The sequence below is a fragment of the Chanos chanos genome, chromosome 16 (genome assembly GCF_902362185.1).
Source record: "Chanos chanos chromosome 16, fChaCha1.1, whole genome shotgun sequence".
Lineage (NCBI taxonomy): Eukaryota > Metazoa > Chordata > Actinopteri > Gonorynchiformes > Chanidae > Chanos > Chanos chanos.
Window position 1 is genome coordinate 3,594,272 of NC_044510.1, and position 25,452 is coordinate 3,619,723.

The window sequence follows — 25,452 nt, forward strand, 5'->3', positions numbered from 1 at the left end:
CACAAACACAAGGCTGTTTAATGATCTGTTTAATGTCAAACATAAAATACTGATGGATAGAATCAAAACAATATTAATGGAGAAGAAACTATATTTTATGAAAAAAAAAATCAGTCATTCCTGTCTTTCTTTACAGTTGCATAAACTAACTTCTTTTCTTTCTTTCGTTCTTTCTTTCTTTCCAGGAACGCACCCATCCCTATAACATAATGTATATATGAACAGATTCTTACAGTTTGTAATCAGGTTATGTATTAAAATAGTAAACTAACCCCTATTGAATAATTCTCCAGAGTAACAAAATAAAGATTTTGGTCATTCTGAACGTTCATATCATGGCGCGCTAACATGGGTCTCCTCTCTCCCGTTTGCTTCTGTACACAGCAGCATGTGGGAAATAAATGAAAATGACAAAGCGACACTTTCATTTTAGGTTCGTTTCGTTAAAATGCCTTCGTTCGTTCTTTTTTTTTCTGAGAAGGCCGTCGGACTCTGGTCTTGTCAGCCACGCCGCAAACGCAACACTGAATAAAATCGTACGCGCGAAAAAACCCCCCCCCAAAACGTCTGGAAGTAAACATTTCACCACTTCATGCATGGTTCTGCCGTCTGTCACAGCTAAATCAGTTTTTAAGGAGGCGTTGTAAACACCAACTCCACCGTACTAAATGGTGTTGTCCGATGCCTTTCCGTCAGAGATTAAAGTCTGTCTTTTAGCTGTTTAAGTCACGTCCACGCGTTAGATCAGCGTTAGATAGCGCTCAGTTTTTTTTTCACATCACATTCTACCAACTATACGTCCTCAACTGTCCCGTATTCCTTAAAAAAAAAAAAAGGAACTGTACTTGTTTCGTGTGTAACCTCCTTATAGTGAACCAAAAACCAAGGTCAGAGAGTGTCGTTTTAGAGAGAATACACAAACATGAGCTGCTTTTGTGTGTGTGTGTGTGTGTGTTTTTGTAAATGCAACACTTCATTCCAAAAAAAAAAAAAAAAAAAGACCTAGAAAGGCAACCAGTTCTGCCAGGCACTCTTTCACAGGCCAGGGCAGACAGTGCTTGGACAGCACTGACACTCTACCTAAGGATGACGATCATTATCATTTTGATAGAAATGCCAATCATATGGCTTATAGATAACGCCAAAGAAAATTCTGAAGAGGATTTGCGAGGGAAACATCATTCATTCTATTGAGACGTTTTTTCCCTCGTTCGAGGGAAACATCATTCATTCTATTGAGAGTGTAATAATAATATCCCTTTGAGGACAGCTGTGTAGCACACTGGTTACTGTAACTTCACAAAAAAAAAAAAAAAAAGAAAAAAACCCCAAAAATAACAAAATCAAAAACAGAAATGTAAATTAAGGACCTGTGGTAGATCTTTGTCCTTTGAGCTTATTCTCCCAGCGTGTACCTTTCTAGAAGCCTGTAACGACGCAATAATTTATCTCCTGCACACACCAGCAAACTATTTACAGTGTCTTCTTCTTGCAGTCTTTCCCTTCACAGCAACAAAGTGTTGAGATTATGAGGTAATTTCTGGATTGAGAGACAGATTATAAACCGAGAGACGAGAAAGTAGAAAAGAATGCGGACAAAGGGACGCACGCCATCCGGTGTCCCCGTCCCGTAACACGTCAGCAAACATGCCAAACCACAGAGGACAAAAAAAAAACCCTTTTAAGTCGATAACGTTTATGTTTTAGACCCCTTACGAAACCTGTCCTGCCCTGCCCTGCCCGCCCACCCTGTGAAAAAGGAACAAACATGTCATGATTTGATTTTTTTTTCCCCCCTCTCTCTCTCTCTCTCTTATCTGTAACATATAATGAGAAATGACTGGAAGGTTGTGACATGGGCGAGTTGGTCAGTTCGTCTGTGTTTTGTAGGCAGCTCCTTCCGAAACGGGAAGGTGTTGTGTGTGTTTGGACCAGTCCCACGGATCCCCGGCCGTACACCCCTTCATTTTCCGAAGTTGCCGAAATTTGCGAAGGCATCTTGTTTTGGCGGCAACATGGCAGGGTTACTGCTCTGGCCCATGATGACTGGCATGCCAAGCCCTGTGGGAAGCCCCATGCCAGCGGGCGCCACGTTCACGCCCATTAGTCCCTGATTGACAGGCATTCCGCCGATCCCCATCGAGCCCATTCCCATGGTGCCTGTTGCCATGGCGGCGGGCATGCCCACACCCATGCCGCCCCCGCCGCTGCCCGTCATCATGGGGTTGAGAGGTGGTCTGGCATGCACTGGCACCGGCTGAGCGCTCAGGTTCATGCCAGCAAAGTTCTGTGTGACCATGTTCAATGGTGGCTGGACACCTGAAAACGAATCGATACACAAACAAACACATGAATTACATCGTTAATCAATCTTTAGAAGGTCTGTTTAAAACCAAAATTTCAAAAGTGGAAAAGCTTAGCTTAAAAAGGTTAGTGTTTTTGTCTAAGACAACAAACAATGTCTATTAGTAGAAGTGTTAGTAACAAGTGTTTAATAAATAATAATAATAATATCAACAACAAAAAACATATTATTATTGTTATTATTATTATTATGGTTGATGTTATAGTTGTCATCATCATCATCAACATTATTATTGTTATTATTCATTATATTTGAATCTTTTTTTTATGAAGCAGAGCCAGTGGGTGTTGTGGGCCTGACTACCTTGCTGTATCATGGTGTTTAAGGTGGGTTGAGAGGGTTTGGGTGGATTCATGCCTGCAGACAGGAAATCCAGGCTGATGTTAACACTGGGGTCCGACCACGTGGGGGGCAAATTCATCTTCCCCCCAGGCTTCTGCACTCCCATCTGCTGCGGCAGGAGTGGCCCCCCTAAACTGTGCATGGGTCCCCCTAAAGTCTGGGTTATGCAAAGAGAAAAACCACCAGTCAGGACCAATCACGCTTATCTATTCGACTCCATTCTATTCTGTTCTGTTCTATTCTATTCTATTCTGTTCTGTCCTGTTCTTTTGTATTCTATTCTATTCCGCTCTTCTCCATTCTACTCCTGTTCTGTCATGTGAGGGATAGAATGGAGAGGGCAGATCACGAGGGAGGGCTGGAATGAACATTTCTTTTATTTGGATACTGCTTTAGTTTGAGCTCCAAATGAAGGAAAGAGCAGGCGAAGATGTTTTAAAGTTCTCTGACAGAACCTTAGAACATCTTTACCGTCATTCACAAAAATCTACACGCTTAAAACACCTTCTCACTCAGCGGTGACACTTTTAAGGATGCAGGTTCATGGTAGCAGCAGTGTTCTGGGCTCCATTTGAACTGACAGGTGAAATGTCGTTTCTGTGTTACAGAACCTCAGGGTCAAGCGTAAGTCTTCTCCTTGAACAGGACTCAGCGGATTCAGCGTTCAGCGTTACCTGAGATCTCGACATTGGCATTCCCGTGTTTGGTGTGGAGCCCAGGTTAAAGGTCAAACTTTGGGAGGCGCTGAGGCTGCTGTGGTTGGGGGTCATCAGGTCAAAGAGGTCGGCGGAGGGCGGGGGAGCGGACGTCTTGGCCGTCGGCGGGGCAGCGGGGGCCTGCACATCGCCGAGGAGATCTGGTACGGCCTGCGGTTGGGACGTGGAGGACGGCGGACTGGCAGAAAACGCGTTCCAGTCGCCGAACTCACCGTTACCGCTCGACGCTGTGCCTGACGAGGGAGAGAGAGGGAGAGAGAGTTGACCAAACACACTTATCAATGCATACACACAAACACACATGCACTGGCCATCATATCCCCTGAGGATAGAGCCAAGGTAGGTTAGACAGGAGTGTGGTTGTCACGGTTTCAGGCTGCCTGTGTGCAGCTGGAGCACAGTGACCTGTGAGCATCTTCTCCTGTGTCGTTCAGAGCTGAGACGAGGCATGGCTGACGGGACCTGACAGGTGTCTGTCCCCATCAGCTTCAGCAGGTAGCAGCTCCGTCTGTCCCTTATCAATATTTCAGCTGCCTCACACACACTCACACGCACGTACACGCACACGCGCACACACACACACACACACACGCACACGCACACGCACGTACACGCACACGCGCGCACACGCGCACACACACACACGGACGTACACGCACACGCGCGCACACACACACACACGCATCCGCACGCACACACACACACACACACACACACACACACGGACGTGCGCACGGCCATACACGCTCACAGGATCTAGTGTGGGGCAGGATTTCAAAGCACGTGCTTAGAAAAAACTCAAAGTTGCACTCAGTGGCCAAGTCCAGATCTAACTACTAAGAGCAGTCACAGACTCCCCACAGACACAAGTGCCAGCAAACAAATGTCTGGGGTTGGAACCGGAGCCAGGACACACTGTCCAGGTATGGATGGGAGAGGATGGGAAGAAGTCAGTTCAGATGCAACGGCACACAGAGTGAGAGAAATCCCACACTGTTCCAAACACCCTGTCTGACAGTACTACTCAAAAAACCAGACGTGTACCACCACAGAGTAAACAGTGAGAGAGTGAGAGTCACTGAAACAGGCTTCAGATCTTATTCTTCTCTCATGAGATCTGCGCTGAAGTCAGATCGGGCGTAGATTTGGATGAATGCACGCACACACACGCACACACACACACACACACACACACACTTACCAGTGGCTGAGGGCAGACTGGCAGAAGCAGCAGGGGAAGAGAAATCGGCGAAACCTCCGATGAGATCTGAGTTTCCACCTGACAGAGGAAGGAAAAAGCACAGATACAAACTGTAGTGATCCTGAAAACCCCGTTTCATGACTAACTGAGAAACTGTTGGTGTCAGATCCTAGAGATACACACACACACACACACACACAGACAGAGTGATGATGTGGGATAACACACAGCTGGTGGTTAGAAGAGTAGATGAGACAGGACAGTAGCATCTGTGCACATTTACCATTCCAATCCACACACCCTTCTCACACACACACACACACACACACACACACACAATGACCTCTACAAGCCTCTCTAAGAGTTTGCTATCTACTGCTCAAACTCTCTCACATGGTCCTCCTTTCAAGTATGTCTGTCAATACAGAGTCCATAAAAACTCTTTTCTCTAGGCAGTGGACAGAGACAGAGAGAGGAAATAACAGGAAAGACACGTGTTGTACTGGTGAAACGGCTGGACGGCTGAAAACACATATTCAGGTTTAGTGACGGCTGTCAGTGCAGGTCTCTCAGTTTGTCCAGTAGAGACTAGTGCTTGTGACAGAGTGCACTCTGGGAATTCTCACCTGTGGGTGCAGTTTGACTCGACCCCGAATCCACCATGAACAGGTCGGCCAGCCCCCCGCTTGACGACTGGCTGACGGATTTCTGAGAGACGGAAACGCAGACAGAGAGGAGGAGAAAGGGAGTGAGCGAGCGCGACAGTCGTCTATTCTGTGAGTCGTCACATTTCAATCCTGCCACAAGGGGGCAGTATAAGCTCAGCTGAGAGACAGACGAGAGACTTTCTGCCACAGACGATTTCTATCACTTCCGACTGAGATTTCACTTCATCCTTTTCTATGCGGGAAAAAAGGCTTAATGAATGAATAAATGAACAGGGGCAGGTGACAGACACCTGGGAAAACGTAGCGTCTTCCATCTCGCCAGAGCGAGCGTAAAAACCCGGAGCGTTACCTTTGTGTTGTCTGCGTCTGGGCTGCTGTTGTCGCCCGTGTAGTGTGCCGCCGCGCCCAGGTCCACCGTTTTGGAGGGGACGGCGCCGCGTTTGCGCGCGCTGGCCGTCGTCGTGGTCGCCGTCTCCGTGGATGCCGGTGTGACCGGGGCGCTTTTCGTAGAAACCGTTTCCTCTTCGTCCTTGAATTCCGACTTTGCGGGCTGGCCGTTCCGCGAAACTCTGTCCTCTTCATTATCGCTGGAACAGAGAGGCACTTACTGTATGAGCAGAAGATGGAGAAAGATCTTACACTAACTTTAGAGGTAAAGGCTGAAACACTGCAGAGTTACATCCCAAGCAAACCTTCATATGCAGCGGAACAAATTTAACCCTAAATATGAGAGGGGTTTAGTTGGTGCCCATTTAAATGCAAAAGTTATGACAAACTAATTTAAAGAAATGAATGAACTGTCAATATTTCTACTTCTTCCCTTTTACCTGAACAATGATGTACTGACTGAATGGAAAAAAAACAAATGAAAGAAAAAGTGATATTTTAGCAGTGTTTACAAACACTCCTTGTTATATTAATTCAAAGGCTTCATATATATTTTGTACACACACACTGTTTACTGTTGTGGGGTTTTAGAGACTCAATACTGTTTGTTAGTGTGGAGTTTTAGAGAGAGAGAGTAGTGTTTGTTGGTGTGGGGTTTTAGAGAGAGAGAGGGTGAGAGTCGTGTTTGTTGGTGTGGGGTTTTAGAGAGAGAGAGAGAGAGAGAAAGAGAGAGTCATGTTTGTTGGTGTGGGGTTTTAGAGAGAGAGAGAGGGTGAGAGTCGTGTTTGTTGGTGTGGGGTTTTAGAGAGAGAGAGAGAGAGAGAGTCGTGTTTGTTGGTGTGGGGTTTTAGAGAGAGAGAGAGAGAGAGAGAGAGAGAAAGAGAGAGTCATGTTTGTTGGTGTGGGGTTTTAGAGAGAGAGAGAGGGTGAGAGTCGTGTTTGTTGGTGTGGTGTTTTAGAGAGAGAGAGAGGGTGAGAGTCGTGTTTGTTGGTGTGGGGTTTTAGAGAGAGAGAGAGAGAGAGAGAAAGAGAGAGTCATTTTTGTTAGTGTGGAGTTTTAGAGAGAGAGAGTAGTGTTTGTTGGTGTGGGGTTTTAGAGAGAGAGAGAGAGAGAGAGAGTCATGTTTGTTGGTGTGGTGTTTTATAGAGAGAGAGAGTCATGTTTGTTGGTGTGGGGCTTTACAGAGAGAGAGAGAGAGAGAGAGAGTCATGTTTGTTGGTGTGGTGTTTTAGAGAGAGAGGGTGAGAGTCGTGTTTGTTGGTGTGGGGTTTTAGAGAGAGAGAAGGTGAGAGTCGTGTTTGTTGGTGTGGTGTTTTAGAGAGAGAGAGAGTCGTGTTTGTTGGTGTGGGGTTTTAGAGAGAGAGAATACTGTTTGTTGGTGTGGGGTTTTAGAGAGAGAGAGAGAGAAAGAGAGAGTCATGTTTGTTGGTGTGGGGTTTTAGAGAGAGAGAGAGAGAGAAAGAGAGAGTCGTGTTTGTTGGTGTGGGGTTTTAGAGAGAGAGAGAGAGAGAAAGAGAGAGTCATGTTTGTTGGTGTGGTGTTTTAGAGAGAGAGAGAGTCGTGTTTGTTGGTGTGGTGTTTTAGAGAGAGAGAAGGTGAGAGTCGTGTTTGTTGGTGTGGTGTTTTAGAGAGAGAGAGAGAGAAAGAGAGAGTCATGTTTGTTGGTGTGGGGTTTTAGAGAGAGAGAGGGTGAGAGTCGTGTTTGTTGGTGTGGGGTTTTAGAGAGAGAGAGAGAGAGAGAGAAAGAGAGAGTCATGTTTGTTGGTGTGGGGTTTTAGAGAGAGAGAGAGGGTGAGAGTCGTGTTTGTTGGTGTGGGGCTTTAAAGAGAGAGAATAGTGTTTGTTGGTGTGGTGTTTTAAAGAGAGAGAGTAGTGTTTGTTTGTGTGGGGTTTTAGAGAGAGAGAGGGTGAGAGTCGTGTTTGTTGGTGTGGGGCTTTAAAGAGAGAGAATAGTGTTTGTTGGTGTGGTGTTTTAAAGAGAGAGAGTAGTGTTTGTTTGTGTGGGGTTTTAGAGAGAGAGAGGGTGAGAGTCGTGTTTGTTGGTGTGGTGTTTTAAAGAGAGAGAATAGTGTTTGTTGGTGTGGTGTTTTAAAGAGAGAGAATACTGTTTGTTGGTGTGGTGTTTTAGAGAGAGAGAGAGAGTCGTGTTTGTTGGTGTGGTGTTTTAGAGAGAGAGAGAGTCGTGTTTGTTGGTGTGGGGTTTTAGAGAGAGAGAGAGGGTGAGAGTTGTGTTTGTTGGTGTGGGGCTTTAGAGAGAGAGAGAAAGGGTGAGAGTCGTGTTTGTTGGTGTGGGGCTTTAGAGAGAGAGAGAAAGGGTGAGAGTCGTGTTTGTTGGTGAGGGGGTTCAGAGACAGAGTGGTGTTTACTGGTGTGGGGTTTTAGAGAAGATGAGCAGTCCAGTGCTCTCAGCAGGGTGGGTGTGGAAACCTCAGGTGCCGTGTCAAACAGACACTGCTGAAGAAAAGAGCGTTAAAAGGGGCCAGGATGTGAGACATCGAGGAAACACGGTGGTTCTACCTGATTCGGTCGGGCGAGTCGTCTCTGTCTTTCTTGCGGAACTTGTTGATGGTGTCGTCGATGGTGCTGCCGATCTTGTCGCTGATCTCGCCCAGTTTCTCGCTGAAGGGGAACACACCTTTACTCTTATCCCAGTCATCATCCCACTTGCCTTTCGACTCAGAGTCAAAGCGTTCCCCCGCTGCAGAGACCACACACACACACACACACACACACACACACAGACCAAACACACAGACACACACACAGACCAAACAGACACACAGACCAAACACACAGACACACAGACCAAACACACAGACACACACACACACAGACACAGACCAAACACACACAGACACACACACACGTCTGTAAATACCCCAAGTCAAGGAGCAGGAACTGGTGCTATCACCTGAAAACATGTTACCTTGGTTAAAAACAAAAAACAAAATACTTTGGTATGTGGAATAATTACACAAATAAAACATTCACATTGTTCAAATGGTAAAAAAAAAAAAATTCAAACTCTGCCTGAAATTCAGCTGAAATTAATGGATTAAACCCCTTCTCACGGGTATCTGACTGTGGACTCAGTATTTCTATTAAATATCACAGTTATCATGAAATCGTATCTGAACTGATACTCCGTGTATTATTTTGATATTTCATGACTAAAATATTTCCAGCCCTAGCAAATCGTTAATTGACGATAGCTGTGATTTGACAAGTTAATGAAGGAGTCAGATCAAAAAGGGCAGAAACTAAAAAACATCAAACAGGAGGAAGAGCAAACTCCAGTTCGTCATCCTGTTGATTAGCGTAACACTCCCACTAATGATTTGACAAGGGACGTGGCAACTCTTCAACTTCACTAAAAACAGAACTTCACAAAAAAAAAAAAAAAAACTGAGAGAAATACATATTCTGTTACAGAGAGAAGGGGTTGTGAATTCTTTTTAATAATAACATGGTTATATATATCAAACAGATGTATATATCAGACAAGATTAAAAAAAAAGAAGAAGAAGAGGGCGTGATTGCCTTGAAATGAAAACAGCTCTCTAATCAAAAAGTTCAGACATATTGAGGAGGCGGCCCGGTGGGAATTGAGAGATTCTAAGAGGCATATTCCGGAATGCGCCGGAAGTCTCTGCGGATTCTGAGAAAACTCCCTGAGGAAAACCGGGCGGTAATGGGCCGTGCGCAGAGGAACGCATTCCGTAATAACTAAACGCTTCAGCGGATGAGTTAGGAGTGATACTCTGGGATTCGTTCCAGTATAAAACTGTCCTGCTGTCACTTACAGTTACTCTGTCTGAAACCTCCCATGCTGTCGGAGGAGACGCCGATGTATTTGTCCTTGTTCTTCTTCGCTTTTTTCCTCTCTTCCCGCAACCGGTCGTCATCCTGGACAAACTCCACCATCTCTTTGACCTTCTGTCGCACGTTAATGCCCTGGTCTTTCCCGTTCTCGTCTGGAGAAAAAAGAACGTTACATGTGACAAGTTCCACTTCAGTCCTGTTATTCTCGCCTTCTCGTGCGTGAGACCGTCTGTTATTGTCTGTAGAGTCATGAATAGCAGCAGAGAACTGGATACTGCACAATGAACAGAGAATAAGTCTGGTTTTAAAGCTTGTTTTCATTACTGCATGCCCAAGATATGCAAAAAGGGCAGTAAAACAAGCATTCATTTGAACAAACAAAACAGACTCTCTGTTTCTGTAATATTAATACATATGTACAGGCTCCACCATGTATGTATGCATTTACTCTGTTTGCTTTCTTTGAACGCATGTCATGTACACGGTACCCTCTTAATAAAAATTCATCATGTGAGCGAATATTTCCGCCTGATCGTGTTCTGACCAGCGGAAAGGAAATTCCTTGAGTTGGGATTGAGACTCTAATTAATCCTCTTGGGTACTGCGAGAGAAAATCATCTGGCCAGAGAGTGGATAAGAAGAGGCGGGACTTGAAAGGCAGACTGTGTGATTGACAGGCTGATTCTGTACAGTCTGAGATATTCCACTGTGGTATCTATCTGTCCCAGTCAACGTTTTAAGATGCCGCTCACCTACAAAATGGTAGTTTTCCAGCGAGCGCAGGTCGTAGATGTGTTCCCGGGCGCTGGTGACAACCCGCTCAGAGCCGTTCCTGATGAGGTACGCTAACAGTAGTAAGGCCTAATCAAAAGTAAACCAAAGGGATCCCATTACTCCAATTTGATCCTTTTTTTTCCTCTTTAAAGAATGCATTTTTAGTTTTTCATTAATGTATTTTTAGTTATTAATCCATCTTTAGAGTTCAACAGGCTCTAAGCATGGCAAATATGATTAGTGTGTTGTTATGCTAGGCTGATAATGGTTAACATAAACAGTGTGTTGCTATGTTAAGCTAATAATGGCAAATATGAATTGTGTGTTATTGTGCTAAGCTAATGACAGTGAATATAAACTGTGTGTTGTTATGCTAACCTAATAATGGCGAGTATGAATTTTATGTTCTTATGCTAAGCTAATAACCGTGAATATGAAACTGTGCGTGGATAAGTTCAGCTAGCGACACGCGTAGCCGCTTGCTTAACAGTCAAAGGCAGCGTTGACAAGGTGAAAATTAACAGTCCTGTTACAGGGATTCCAGAGCACCGGCAGCGTCATGTAGAACATTTCCCTGCAAAACGCTGACTGCAACAAAGAGGAAATGATTAACAGAAGGGCTGCGACCGCGGAACTCCATACTTTGTAAACTCGTCTCCAGTTTTTTTTGTTGTCTTTAAGCATTCTGGTCCACAGCATACCCATCACCTCAGGAAACTGTTCGTACATAAACGTGGATCTGTGGGGGAAATATTTAAATAAATAAATAAATAAGAGGACGGTCTGAGTCAACCAGCTGTTTTATGTTAAATTATCAGAGTTCAAATCATACCCCATAACTAAATAAAGGTGAAGAATGAAGCTAGTTACAAAGGGAAGGGATCCAACCATTTCTTTCACATACTCTCTTAAAAAAAAAAAAAAAAGTTGTAATATATGTACCAGTTGTTTAGCTCTCTCTCTCTCTCGCTCTCTCTGTCCAGATACTGTTTCAGACTAATTACTTTAATTATGATTTAATTAAATTAGTTGCAATAAACCTTACAGTTGTGTCAGACTGATGGGGACCAACCATTCCAAAATGAATTAAACAATGGTAAACACTTGGAGCAAGGCATCAGCTTATAAAATCGATGTCTGACTGACATTTCCTAAGATGATTTGTGCGTGTGGAATGTGTTGCACTAAAACTTGAGGTGGGGTTTTCAGTTGAGGCCAACGGAGATCAGGATACTGCACAAAACAAGACCGGCTTCGCGGTCAAACCTTGGAAACGGCACTCACTTGGCAATTTCGCCCATCAGCTGACCCGAGGGGCCCCAAGGGTCATCGTTGGTGGCTTCTCGCACCTTGGACTCGATCTCGGAGTAGTTCATCACCACGTTGGTGCTGAGAGAGAGAGAGAGAGGGAGAGAGAAAACCACAAATAAGGTCCAGAGCGTCATAATTTCACCAAAACAACAACAAAAAAAACCCCATACACAGTCACATCGTTTAAGCCAAAGACTGAACCCATGAATCTCTCATCGACTAGGAGTGACTGATGGGTGCCTTGAGACAGATGTGCGAGGTCTTCTCTCTCTCAAGAAGGTCATTCTCGAAGAATTCTTTTGCGTTTTCGGGGCTGGGTAGCGTGGATGTTCTGCCAAGGCTAAACCGTCACCGGGCTCAGCCCAGACCGTAAATCCCAGGAGGAGTCGTTCTGGTTCTGCTTAGTGAGGAATCTCCACACCAATCACGGGTCATCACTCAACCATTTACCGACTGGGGTCATGTTCCTTCCCATCACCCAAAACGTCAATCAAGTGTAAAATGGCAGGAAACGAGATGAGATTGAGACTATGAAGATTGCGGTGGCGGCGGTTATAGTTGTTGAAAGGAGCCCTTTTGGCTTAATAAAACCAGATTGTGTGGAGAACAGTGATTTACAGACATCCATATGTACTCTGATACTGAAGCATTCAAACACCTACACAAACATCCTAGTTCCTTGAAACTACTTTTGGTTTTGCTTTGTTTGTTTTTTTTTTTTCCAAAAAAGAAAGAAAGGGGGAAAGACGAGGAAAAAGAAGACTGCAGGAGAAAGATTTCCCTCAGCTCTCCGTTCTCTAAGGCTGTAATAACAGGTGACAGACTCAATATGCTGAGATGAGCTCTGAGAAACCAGTCAGGTCCAAGTCAGCGCGACCTTGGTTACACTTCTACTGTTCCAGATGGAGAGGGCAAGAGGAGGGTCAGGAGGAAGAGCGATCTGATTGGATGGATGGGTGATATGGACGGAATAGGTGGGTTAATAAGAGTTATGCAGTGAATAGATGGTTACACTTTGACACTCAGTATTTTTAGCAGGCAAAATCAGCTTATCTCTGAACACAGACACATAGGAGAGTCCTTAAACTTAAAAAGAAAAACAAAAAACTTGCGTCTTTTCAGTTTTACCAGTTAAATAAACTAAAAGTTTAACTGAACTGTAATCATCTGCCAGACCAGAAAGGTATTGCTCAGTGGTATGTAAACTCTTAGAGTGTTCTCATGAGACCATACTGGAGAAGTATTAACACTCTCAGAATTAAGTTAACACTGGCCAGTGTGCTGTGTTTGTGAAGTCCAGTGAAAAAAGCTGTGTAAAAGCCCACAGAACCAACAGAATCAGCAGCACCGTCTGACAGTCAGTGTGGCTCACAACTTCTGCTACAATCATGCAAAAAAAAAAAGAAAGAAAGAAAGAAAAAAAAGAGGCAGAGAATGCAATGTTCAACTGAAACACAACAAAAGCCTGGTCACTGCACCACTGCAATAGACACAAAGAAAGAGAGAGAGAGAGAGAGAGAGAGAGAGAGAGAGAGATGCTGCCATGTTTTACGATGGCTGGCACTTGTGGAACGCAGTTTTCAGATTCCAGTTGCACAATGATATGTAGACCACAGTACAAAGCACATGTCTGCGCCAGGGCTGTAAACACATCAGGACGGGGGGGGGGGGGGGGGGGGGGGGGGGGGGTGGGGGGGGGGGGGGGTGGGGGGGGGCGCGCACCCCAGTCAGTGCTGAGAACTTTCAGCAGACTCAACCCCATGTCTTCGCTAATTGTCCGTCTGATTAGAACCGTGGGCCAAAAGCAGGCAGATGTTTCACTGAAAGGCTCAGATTGACTCCTTAAAAACGAGACCACCACCACACTGCGCACACAACCGTTTTCACACCACCCAGACCAAGAAACCAAGCAGGAACCAAGAACTCCAGCTCTGCGTCGCAGCTGCAAGCAATTACTGCTGATCATTGCTAAAGTAATTTAGACAGAAAACGAAAATCCCTCCTCCTCTTTCACAATTGCAACGAGGCAAACAGGCCTGGGGAGAGCAAAACCGAAACTTCTGGAAGTGATCAGAGTTTGGTTGATGGTGTGTAAGAGCCAGAGGAATGCTGTGAGTTCGGGAAAAGGAGCTGGTCCCTTAGGAGAATGAAACAGCAGGTGGTCTCAGAGCACGGACGGGAACTGATCTAGAATCAGCGTGTCCTTTAGTTCGCAACAGTTCAAGCATGCAACAACGGGAGGGAACCTGTCCAGGATGTACAGCTGTAGCTACCATGTTCCTGAAATCAAGTGTCTCAATGCACTTTCCAGTATGCAGCAACACAGCAGTCCAAAACAGTGCCTCCTGATGAGAGTACCTGACGTTTCCATTACTAACATAGAGTGAAACCAATCATTACAGTTCAGATGTCCCTTGATGACATCAACCCTTCTTAAACAGTGGATGGGCTTCCAAACAAGTACTGAAGTGTCTTGATGATTTTGAACTTTTCCTGAGGATCAAGGTTATTTCAGTTTTCTACTTTAGCCCCTGGTCTATTTTCCATTATACCTCTTCATTTCGAGTCCAGTCTAGCTCCAGTTCAGTCTAAGGGTCCCTGGATAATTTTTGGAGACACTTCAGTTTAGGTGATTAGCTTGTCTTTAGTTTTAGAACTGCTTTCAGACCATCAGTGTTAGTGTCAAAAGGATCAACGCGCCCCAAAACCCTTCGGCGACTCCTGTGCCTGCGATGTGTTTTTGGCTGTATCGTGAAACATCTCAATAATGCGTTAATCAGTGGAAGTCTATAAACACTGTATGTTATAATACAGGGCATGGGCCTTCCTTTACATGGCAAAAAAAAATAAAATAAAATAAAAGACGCAGAACGCATATCCCCATAAATCCTGAAATCAAACACATTTTAAAACCGACGTCTGAAAATGAACAGAGACGCCAAGTCGGCTGGAAATAACTTTATAACACCCAGCCGCGCCCTTCAAAACACTGCTTCGTAAATCTGCTTTGTTGGCCACATGTGAAAAAACATGCAAATTTGAAAGTTTGGCGGAACACCTCCCCTCAGAGCGAACTGAAAGCCCATGGTAATGGTATGTCGCCGCTGAGAACACAGCTGAAGCACTTTAAAGCCAAAAATATGAATGAAACTGGGAAGGGCTTCACGTATGCGCCAACCACTCAAAATACGGCAAAATGTCACCAGAGAGACACTGAAACCAATCACATTCAGATATGCAAGGTACTGGGCTCATTACTGGACATTGAATGCAGTTTTTGCAAATGACTTGCAAACCTCATTAAGCAAAAAAAGTTTGTTAAAAAAAGAAAAAAAAGAAAAAAAAGAAAAAAAGAAAAACTGTCCCAAACTTTTTGGGGCATAACCAAGCAAACGTTAGCAATGTAAACTAGTGCATTTCAGACACGCTGGACTTACTGTGAGCACAAACAAACAAACAAACAAACAAACACTGACTCTGCTACCACAGGCCTGCAGGGTGACATTGGCTGGTAAAATTAGCATAACAGTTGTTGTTGTTTTTTTTTTACAGTAGCATACGGGGCGGAGAGCTGACAGAGCTGAGTGCTCGGAGAGGGAGCAGCATAGCAAAGCAAACCCAAGATTACAAGAGAAATCTCAGCCCCATGAATAATGAATGGCCCTGGATTATGAAAGGGATCGGCCAGAACAGCAGCCATACCAACGTGAATACATTACTCCCCTTCTCTCTCTCTCACACACACACACACACACACTGTCTCTCTCATGCAAACACACATACACTCTCTCTCTCCCTCACACACACACATACACCCTCTCTCTCACACACACACACACACAAAAGTGCACAGTGCCTGAACATATTCCGATGGAATATTCAATGTGCAGGAGAGACAAAAGAAGCAGAGAAGCCTTGGCTTCCCACAAAGCAAAAGGGGCACAGACACACACACACACACACACACACACACACACACACAGACACAGACACACGCCGGGCGTCTTACCACCCTCTGTATCCAAGATGTCTTTGTTCCACAGGCCTCCTGCGCTACACTCTCCTCTACTCCCCTTTTTCTCTCTTTCTCCTCTCTCTTTTTCTCTTTTTCTTTCCTTGGCTGCGGATGGGCCTACTTAAGCATTCAGTGTGTGGAAGAGGAGGCCTGCGAAAGACTTCGGCGCTTCACATGAAAGCTCTCGTCGTGGTTTCGGTTTCTCCGCCGCGCCATCAGAGAGCGGAGAGACTACCTGTCGAGTGTTTTGAAGGAGCGGAAAAGTCCACGCGAGGCTTTCAGATGGAGATGAGGAAGGGGACGGTGAGGAGGAAGGCAAGGAGAGAGGGGACGATCGGTGTAAGGGAGAGAGGGGGAAATGAAAGCCTTCGCTAACACTGATGGAAAGACAAAGGCACGGACAAGGTGAAGTTTGCCGAGGAGAAAAGAAAAGAAACCATAAAAAAAAAAAAAAAAAAGAGAAAGAATTCCCAAAGGGATTCCGGATGCTGGAGACGGACGTCTTTTTTCCGAAGGCACGGCTGATGTGGATTTTACAGAGGGAGCATACTTTGAGTAAGCTCTGCTGAGATCTGTCCTATCTAAGACACACACACACACACACACACACCAGTGCCTCACAACCAGAGAGATCGTTAACGGGAGGAGAGCACGCCAGCTCGATTGATTAGTAGACTCGTGCCATCCTTAAAGCCAGGTCCATGTGCTCTGATTACATAGTGCCTTAAACAAATAAACAAACACAAAGTAAGATGAGAAGAAATCTGTACTTGGAGCAGAGATTAAGAAACCTCAGTGCCCGGTACAGGAGAGTGGATTATGAACAAACACAGCTATACACTACAAAAACCAGGGAAGACTGCAGACAAGGATACCTATGCGGTGGAGTCAGTTAGAAAACAGCGCTATTCCTCAAAACATGTTACGTTATCTGACAATACTATGACACTCATAATGTTGGGGGGGGGGGTCACTATGTCTGCCCACGCACACTTTGGAAGAGGCATGTGTAGGTCTCACTCACCATGTCTTATAGTAAATGACACGAGTATCCCGTGTGAAAACTGTCTCTTTCGAACGGGTCAGGTAAATTAACTGACAGAAACAAGGCAACACTAAAGACAAACGGGAAAGTCTAAAAAAAGACAAAATAGAGGGTAAATCTCCCACCCTCACACAATGCCACCATTCAAATGAGATTACATTCTTACTAAATCATACAGGAGCTGATAGCCTGTCATTGTGCCGTCACATAACTGTGTTTATGTCCTAATAAACAGACTCGAATCCTGCTGTGCCATCAGAAGTCTACAGTATGCCAGGCCTACAAAACCACCTCCCCATCTCACTCGGTCACTCACGCGAGCTGCTAATACACGGCCACACGTCAGTTTTCTCAATGAAAACACATTGGATAAAGTGGTAAATATAGGAGCGCGAGTGATAACGCTAGCGTTGAATAAGTCATTTTTGCCTTGTGCGGCCGAGTCAACCGCGCTGGACGCCGTAAAAAGCCGCCAGGTGCCAGAAAAGAAACCCACAGGTTTAATGTCAAAGCCGTCACAACTTCTGCCCCTTCAGACGCCGCAAGATCAAACGGTGAAGATTCTGGTCCGTTGTGTTCGTCAGGTTTGGTGGAAACTGAACGCATTTCATTCGATTTTTTTTACCCTGAGGCCCTGCTCAAGCAAATTCCACCATAACAGACAAACTTTCTGACTGAGATTTGTCAGCCAAACTGAAAGGCGATCATCCTTTTTGTAATACGAGCCCGTTTTGACAACTGCCTCCGTTTATCTGAAACAACAACGCTCCCCAAAAACAGGACTAGCTTAACCCACTTACACAATAATTCATCGCTAAATTCATCTACTATATTCCACAAATGGTCCCTTCACGGGCATTGTCTAGAGGCCTAAGCATATTACCCATAAATGGCATTAGTAAACAAGTACCTCAGCTAGTGATGAGTCACTCGCAGCAATATATATATAAAAAAAAAAAAAATCCGTTTTGGGACCTTCTATAAACAGAGCGTTGTGTTAATAAGTATTGAGCCGATTATGACAATGAGGACTGATCCAGGGCCACATGCGATCTGTCCTCTGAGTTGGCAGTGCCAGCATGAGTCAGCCGTATCGGTGACCGTGCCGATTCAGCTCAGTTCATGCATACCTAACAGGTGTCTGCCACGGGCGTGTTCATCACGCCACACTCCGCTGCACCGTCTGATCGGCAAACTCTGTTGCAACCGCCCGGGAAAAACGCGGGGCTGTGAACCGTCTATCGACAACGCTCAGTTCGGTTTCTGATTGTTGTTGTTTTTTGTTTTTTTTTTTACTGTCAGGCTAAACTGCAACATGAAAAGACACAGCCTTTTTTTTTCTTAAACTCTCAGTCCTTTAAAATGACACCGCTGGTCAAGACACATTTTGGTTGTAATTCGCTGAAAGTTTTGTGTTATACTTTGTATGGAATTTGCATTTAAAGGAGCTTTCCTTATTTTCATCCGAAACACCGCAACCTGGAACTAATCCGCTGTTTCAGCTTTAAGCAAAATGGCTGAAAAAATTGAGTTTCTGTTCTTTTTTGTTTTGTTTTGTTTGAATTTTTTAAAGAGTTCTTTTACAGCAACAGGCTGAAAACAAAATGAAAACTGTATGCCAAAACGTATGCCGACTGAAACATGTCATATGTGAAGGGACAAAGAGAAGGAGAACTCGGGAAGTGTGCTGCTGTATCTCTGCCTCTCAGAGACACACCACGAACCTTAAACCCAAGTTTCAACAAAAACGACATTGTAGCTCAATAGGCCAAGGAGCACAGAGAACCGATATCAGGGGATCTTTCAGGGACAGACACACGGACAGAAAGACAAAGCTTGTTTCCTTTTCTCTCCGTTAACAGATAACCTTTTGTTTAAGGGCCATGTATGTTTGTTAATTTAGTCTAGTGTTTGACATTTTATCACTGATTTCATCCATTATGTTCACAGCACGACACATGCCACTCTCTTCCTAGCCTTTGAGATGAGACAGGCGGCAGGAAGCATAATGTAATCAAAAATGATTCTGATCCAGAACATTGGAATTATTTACTGAAATTACAGAACACACAGCTGCCTATCAGCTCTTGGAGAATGACCTGTTTGGACCAAGATCTGATTCGGACCCGAGTCCGACCACGGCGCTGAGACCGCCCTGGACAATCCGGCCGACCGACTTCCTACAACTGAACCTGCTACCATTAACGTTCTCATTAGAGCTATACAATATGGAGAAAAAAAACGCTATCACAATATCACAAGACCTGTACCTCAGCATCTCAATAATGTAATGTGACACCAACTGGGAGGAAAAGAAGCCCAGGTTTTCTACTGTTCGGGGTTTTCATACCGTTGTGCAGAGAATCTTATTAAATATAGAAATTACTGAACAAGAGTTTTATAAAGCCACTTTACTCTGAAGGACCACTCAGAGGCAGCCTAGTGAACTGAGAGGCAATAGACAGGTTTCTAGGCCATAGGTTTCTCCTCTGTAATGTCTGACCTCCTCTTCAGGTATTGTGGTGCTTGAGTTGGGAGGGAATGGAATCGTGTTGTATGTTACCTCGAGTTGACTATCCTGTCTAGTCTCTTGAATGATTCCTCCTCTCTCCCTCTATCTCTCACACACACACTCACAAACACACACTGCGCTTAGGTTAGAATCACTGAATCCAGTTCATCAAAATATGACTTAGTGCCAGTTGTTGCCAATTATTGCATAATACCTGCAGTTTTTAAAAGGAACAGGGCACAGAGAACTGAAAGAACCCTGCTGTGGTATTCTAACTAGTAATTGGTTCACTGTGTTTCTGCTTCTTCCACACCCTCACTGTTCCTTATTCTCTTTGTGTTTGGCCCAATAATTTTACTTATTTATTCGTTTTTATTTTTACCTCAGCTACTGCGCTAGAACCAGTCCAGGGCTTATAATGAAGTTACGCTTTGATCGGCTGCCTCCCGACGTTAAAGAGAGAGACATCATTTTAGCGTGTCATCCCATTTGTTCTGAAGGGGTTTAGAATAAAACAATGGCAGTAGTTATACAGTCATTATTGAAATGATAATATCTGGAATGAGCAGAATGTTGGCTGTGTTTAAAATTTAGCCAGCTCTGATCCAGGCGTCAGCAGCAGCGTTAAACCCAAACACCCTAACTTGCCTGGAGAACATCGAAACATTGAATTGTGTCTCTCACCTTCGAAGGCTCAACAGCATTAAGACAGAAGCTCAACTTACAGTCGTGAATTTACTGCTCAGGACAGAGATGGACTTTGACGTAGGCATTGACGCCTGCCCCCTTCCCCAGTTTCTGAGGCTGAGAATCTGAGGCTCCTCTTGGATTCCACCATCTCCATGGGTCGCACATTGGGACCACAACCAAATCGGAATTTCCTCAAATGAAAAGTCACGTTTTTCACTCGTCGTACGCTCGCAGACCCCGTTGCCGAAGCCTTCGTGCACGTCTATACGGGCTAGTGCGGCTCACTGTTTCATTACGTCCTCTAGCTGCAAAACTACTCAACAGACTTCAGCGCGTTCAAAGCGCGGCTGCAAGGTCTGGTTTCTCAGTCACACCAGAAGCTGGAAAACCATCAGTCCCACACCTCGCCACCTTGACTGGCTTTCTGTGAAATCCAAGTTTGTGCTCAACATTCTCATTCTCACCTTCATATCCTGGTTCCCTCCAACCTCTCTGACTTGCTTTGCAATTACAATTCACCCACAACCCCCCTTTTTTTTCCTTTAATGGATCAAACTGAAGTCCATGGGTGACCATACATACATGGTCACCCCATGGACCATGTACTGTGAGGTAACCAGGAATCAACCCCCCCCAAATACTAATACTAGTAAACGCGCGCACTCACACACACATGCACACACACACTCACTTTATCTTATGTATTGCCTATCTGTGCACTAAGCTGTTATTTTTAGATTACGACTAATTACATCAAGAATGGGATTGAAAGAGTTTGTAAAAAACAAACAAACCAAAAAAATTCTTAGACAACAGTGTCACAAATGCTGTTCTTTCTAGGCAATAGGTAAGTCACATGGGATTTATATAAATATATATTTTTTAAAAAAAGGTGTTCAGCGTTGCAATTCAAAGAGCCACTCTAGCCAGGCCAAATTCTAACTTGGACGTTGTCAAATTAAGTGCAACCCACTAAATAGAAGGAGAAACTATTTCTCACTTGGTAAACAGATGGGCTGTGACTGAAAACATGAAGAAACATTAGAAAAAGCCATATAACTTGTAATCTGTTGAGACAAACAGACTTGCTTGCTATTATAGTTTATACGGCTTGTACACTTATTGAACTAACGAAAGAAAAAAAAACTGGTTCGGTTGGTTTCATCTGAAAGCAAACAGGTTTATCTTTATTATGAAAGCAAAGCAGCTCTGTTTGCCGAGATATCGTGATAACGCAGTGAATGGGAGTAGGAGGTGCGCATTCTTGTAACGTGTATAACGGTAACTGGTGTAACTTTATAATAAATCTAACAGGGTAAGAAAGACCGGGGTGTGCTGGCAATCCCTTGCTCAATGTGACAGCACAGTGAACGTTAGCCGAGATACACGGGGCCTGGATAACCGGCTAATCAGGGTGAATCATATTTAGAGAACTGTGTTTCGTAATTAATGCCAGCATTAAGCTACTGATGTCGGCCGTGTGTTGCTGCTTAGTTAGAAGTGAAACAGTCATTTTGTCAGTGTTTATTAATCATTGAGCAAGTGGCCATTTCAAGGGACCATTACTAATCAACAGAAGCTAGCAAGCTAACTAGCACAATTCAGTTAGCAGCAATGCTAATCTTGGGAATTTGGGGGAATTTGATTGGCGTGTGGCATGGAACTGGTAGGGTTATGGGTCAAGACGAATAAAACGTAAGTGAAAACATGGGTCATGTATGCTTAAGTAGAACTACAGACAAAGTAGCTGCTAGCCTTGATGAACTGTCTATGCTAGCTGGCTAATTTGTCAGCTGAGAACATGGCGTGACGTCACGAACAAGCTACGTAGTTCTGCCTTGTCTGCATGACTCCAACTGTGGGCCTTTGCTATAAGAGACAAACAGTTCAAAAACAAAAGCTGCAAGCATACTCACGCTTTATCCACCAGCTCCCTGACCTTCCACATATTCAGCATCTTAGCGCTCTGTCAGGGGCTTTCGATCTCAACAACGCTTAGTCCAATCCGTCAAAACCTACAGATGGACTTGGATGTCTGATAGCGACCACTGAATCCCCTACCCCTTTTCGTCTCTCCAATGCTGATAGAAGCTGTAGTGGGGCAGGGCGAGTTACTACGGAGACGTACTGCATACGTCACGAGCGCGCGTGGAGAAGCGTCCAGTGCGTTGGAGACCCATCCTCGGTGAGGTCTAGTAGGAAATGTAGTTTTTGTAGAATACTGACCGAGGGACACTGCAAAAAAATACAAAATGATGATGGAGCATGGCGTCTCACGATATGACATTGCCTAAAGTACATCATTAAATGACGATAAATTTTTATATTTTAGTGAAGTATCATTTTAAACTTCCTCTGCCTCATCTTCGAGAGAAAGATATATGATGTGAAACATTCAGCATAACTGAAAAATTAGATAGATTCAGTTTTATCTAATGTGTATGTATGCATATATGTATGCATTAGGCGATTTGGGGGGGGATGTATCGCCCTTGTTAGCAAAATGACCAAAATGCATCCCCCTTGTTAACCTGCCATCCTCCCTCTTAACTTAAAATGACCCTGCTTGTAGTGTATCGTGAGAAACATGAGAAAACCCTGCCTGAATAAACTCAGTCCGCTGCATAACATTTAAAGGTGCATTTACTCATTATATTAATGCACAGTTACAAAAAGACAGCTGTGGTTGGGAGAGAGGGAAGATAACTAGATAAAATGTAGAATGAGATAAATTAGATAAACTAGATAAATTGTAGAATTAGAGATGCCACAGTCAAGGCATCCTGCAGCAACGTCCTTTGGGAGATGTACGTGTGTGTGTATGCGAATTGGTTGGTGGTGTGGGAGCAGGGGTTGCTCCCATTGGGCCATCCCCCCTGTTAAAAAGATCAAATCACCTTCTGTATGTATGTATGTATATGTGTGTGTGTGTGTGTGTGTCTATATATATATATATGTGTGTGTGTGTGTGTGTAAATGTGTGTGTGTATATATATATATGTATGTATGTATGTATGTATGTATGTATGTACGTACATATGTGTATACACAGATGTGTCCTTTTATTGGCACTGGAAGTTCTTTTAGTAATAATATGGTGAGCTGGAAACACACAAAAAAGTACATATTCAGTCACTGACCATTACTGATATGTGACCATATTATATTGTTAGTGAGCTATATAAACTATAGTTCACTGTTTGACAATTTCACTTACATTATTTATTAGTGATACGTAAACCTGCTGTGAGTTGTATGTAGCCTGGAGTAAACAGTTGACAGTAATAGGCTGAAGAGTTCAGGCCAAAGGTTTTATAGGTCATTGTGAAATGTTAATGGCTATTTCTGGTACACCATCAACAGGAGGGAAAAAAACTACAATCAAAGGCCACATCAGAGACTTAAGACAACAGTTTGATCCCTTCTACAACAAATATGCAGTGGCAGAGATAGAAAGCAAGCATTCTTCAAATTTCATGTTTCCTCTGCACTTAAAAACCCTGATTTCCCATCATGCTTATCTTCTTGACAGACAGCATCTGTCATCACAGGGCGTGGTCACTGTCCCCTGATGTCAACTCCAATTTAGGATCCATTTCTCAGCAACCATTGTCAAGCAGCCTGACACAGAACGATGACTGTAGCGGATGCAGGAATTTAAGAACTAAAATCTGACAGAAACAGAACCTTGCAGCTCTTACATATGCCTATGATTAATTAATAAAACGATGATGTCAACGTGACTCAAAAAAAAAAAAAAAAAAAAAAAAATCAAATCTTATTGGGTAAGGACAAAAAAAAAAAAAAGACATAAGACAGCACTTAGCGGTCTGAAGTTCAGAATACCCGGGGGACAATCCTCGTCAACAAACAATCCGGCCCGACAGCCGTCGGCAGCAAATAACCCAACGCCGCCCGACGGCACCTGTCAGAGACCGAAGCCATTTGATTGGTGCGACTCGGAGGAGTGACATAGATTGACAGCCGAAGCTAATTACTCGCCGGCTGATTAAGTATTTAGGAGTGCTGAAGCGGTTGAGGTAGGGGGAAGGGGGTGGGGTTAAGTAGTAAACAATGTTGCCGGGATGCACTTAAGTCAAGATTTCCTGTCAGTTAGAGTAGGGAGCCATGTCAGCGCAATCGGGCACAAGACAGACACGCCTCCTCCTGTCATCCTTTTCTGACATCTCTCCTTCCATCCGCGAGCCTTGACCTCTCCACAGGACCTCCTTTCACGCAGACCTCCTTTCACGCAGACCTCCTTCCACAGCGAGGTCAGCTGTGTATTTTGCTAATTGGACGTGAAGATACAAAGCTTATTGCTTTGAATCAATTCAAGTCATTATTTATAGACATGCTCCTGATTTTAGTGTCTCAGCATCTTGCCGTGATGTAGATCAGTCAGTAGATTTGCGCCCTAATCTCTTGTTTGTACAGGTCGGTCGTCTAATGGTTCCCTCTGTCTCCCCCAAACCCTGTGTCACCACACTAACAGAGAGAAATAGATTCTCAGCTAACACACATACAATCTAAAAGGCACCAGTAATCTGTTAGGGAAATGGTAACCTGTTGTCCGAGGGCCAGTGACTGTGTTGCTTCTCGCTTGTCTTGCTTGAGTTTTCAGTAAACCTCATATTCACAAATTAAAAAAATATGTATATTAAAGAGGGATAAACAGGCAAATACACGTTCATTTTATCTAAGAGATTGTCTGGGATAATATGGGTGTCATAGATTGTTTAAATTCATATTATAACATATTAGTTGTTCATCATCACCATGTTTTCACTGTTCAAGGTTCTTATCAGTGGTAGCACCATCCGCTGACTTGCGTGGCTGAATATGAGTCATCACACTAGCTCTCCTCCAACATATTGGTTGTGGCAAAGGATAGATTTCGTCAGTATCTGTAAAAACAGAGAGCTGGACATTTCATTTGGATTTGTATCTCTCTCTTTGGATTGAGTGTTTCATTAACATCTCTTAGAGGGGGTTATCAAGCTCTCCACCCCAAACGGAAGAGCAGTCCCTCTCCATCTAACACTACGCTCCTGTGTTACTTTAGAAACTGGTCTGGCAAAAGTCCACTAACCTCTGTGGTCCATTTCAAAGAATTAGGGGAACCTGGAGCATTTTTGTTTAATCCAATAGAGGGCACTGTGACTCTTCTATCGGCACACTTCTTATTGATCCATAAAACTAAACTAAATAAAAATCACGCAGATAAAACTAAAGTTAATATCATATTTGTCAGAAATAATCAAACTCAGATAATACATGTGGTGATAATGTTTTAATTCCAGTTTAATAAAGACTCATTGAGGTATGCCATTGCCATTGAGGTATTATAAACATAATTCCAAAATCATGATATTCATTCATCCATTCATTTATTCATTCATTCATTCATTCATTCTTTATGCCGCTTATCCTAATTAGGATCGCAGAGGGTGTTGGAGCCTGTCCCAGTGCTCATTGGACGAAAGGCGGGGAAACACCCTGGACAGGTCACCAGTCCATCACAGAAATCAATGATTAGATTAATGGAAAAAAAACACATGGCATTTCAAATTTGTAAATAATTTGTGATGCAGTAACATTTT

General features: G+C 43.9%; 1 protein-coding gene across 1 annotated transcript; it reads right to left on the reverse strand.

The window, feature by feature from the left end:
- Window positions 1–1,580: 1,580 nt before the first annotated feature.
- Window positions 1,581–21,890, reverse strand: LOC115829403 (clathrin interactor 1-like). The gene is made up of 12 exons (XM_030793502.1): window positions 21,766–21,890; window positions 11,561–11,665; window positions 10,919–11,015; window positions 10,255–10,363; window positions 9,484–9,654; window positions 8,198–8,378; window positions 5,642–5,879; window positions 5,251–5,332; window positions 4,625–4,702; window positions 3,382–3,656; window positions 2,669–2,864; window positions 1,581–2,319 (listed from the first exon to the last, which is right to left on the reverse strand). The coding sequence occupies exons 1-12, from the start codon at window positions 21,804–21,806 to the stop codon at window positions 1,964–1,966; spliced, it is 1,929 nt and encodes a 642-aa protein (XP_030649362.1). The 5' UTR covers window positions 21,807–21,890; the 3' UTR covers window positions 1,581–1,963.
- Between the last annotated feature and the right edge of the window lie 3,562 nt (window positions 21,891–25,452).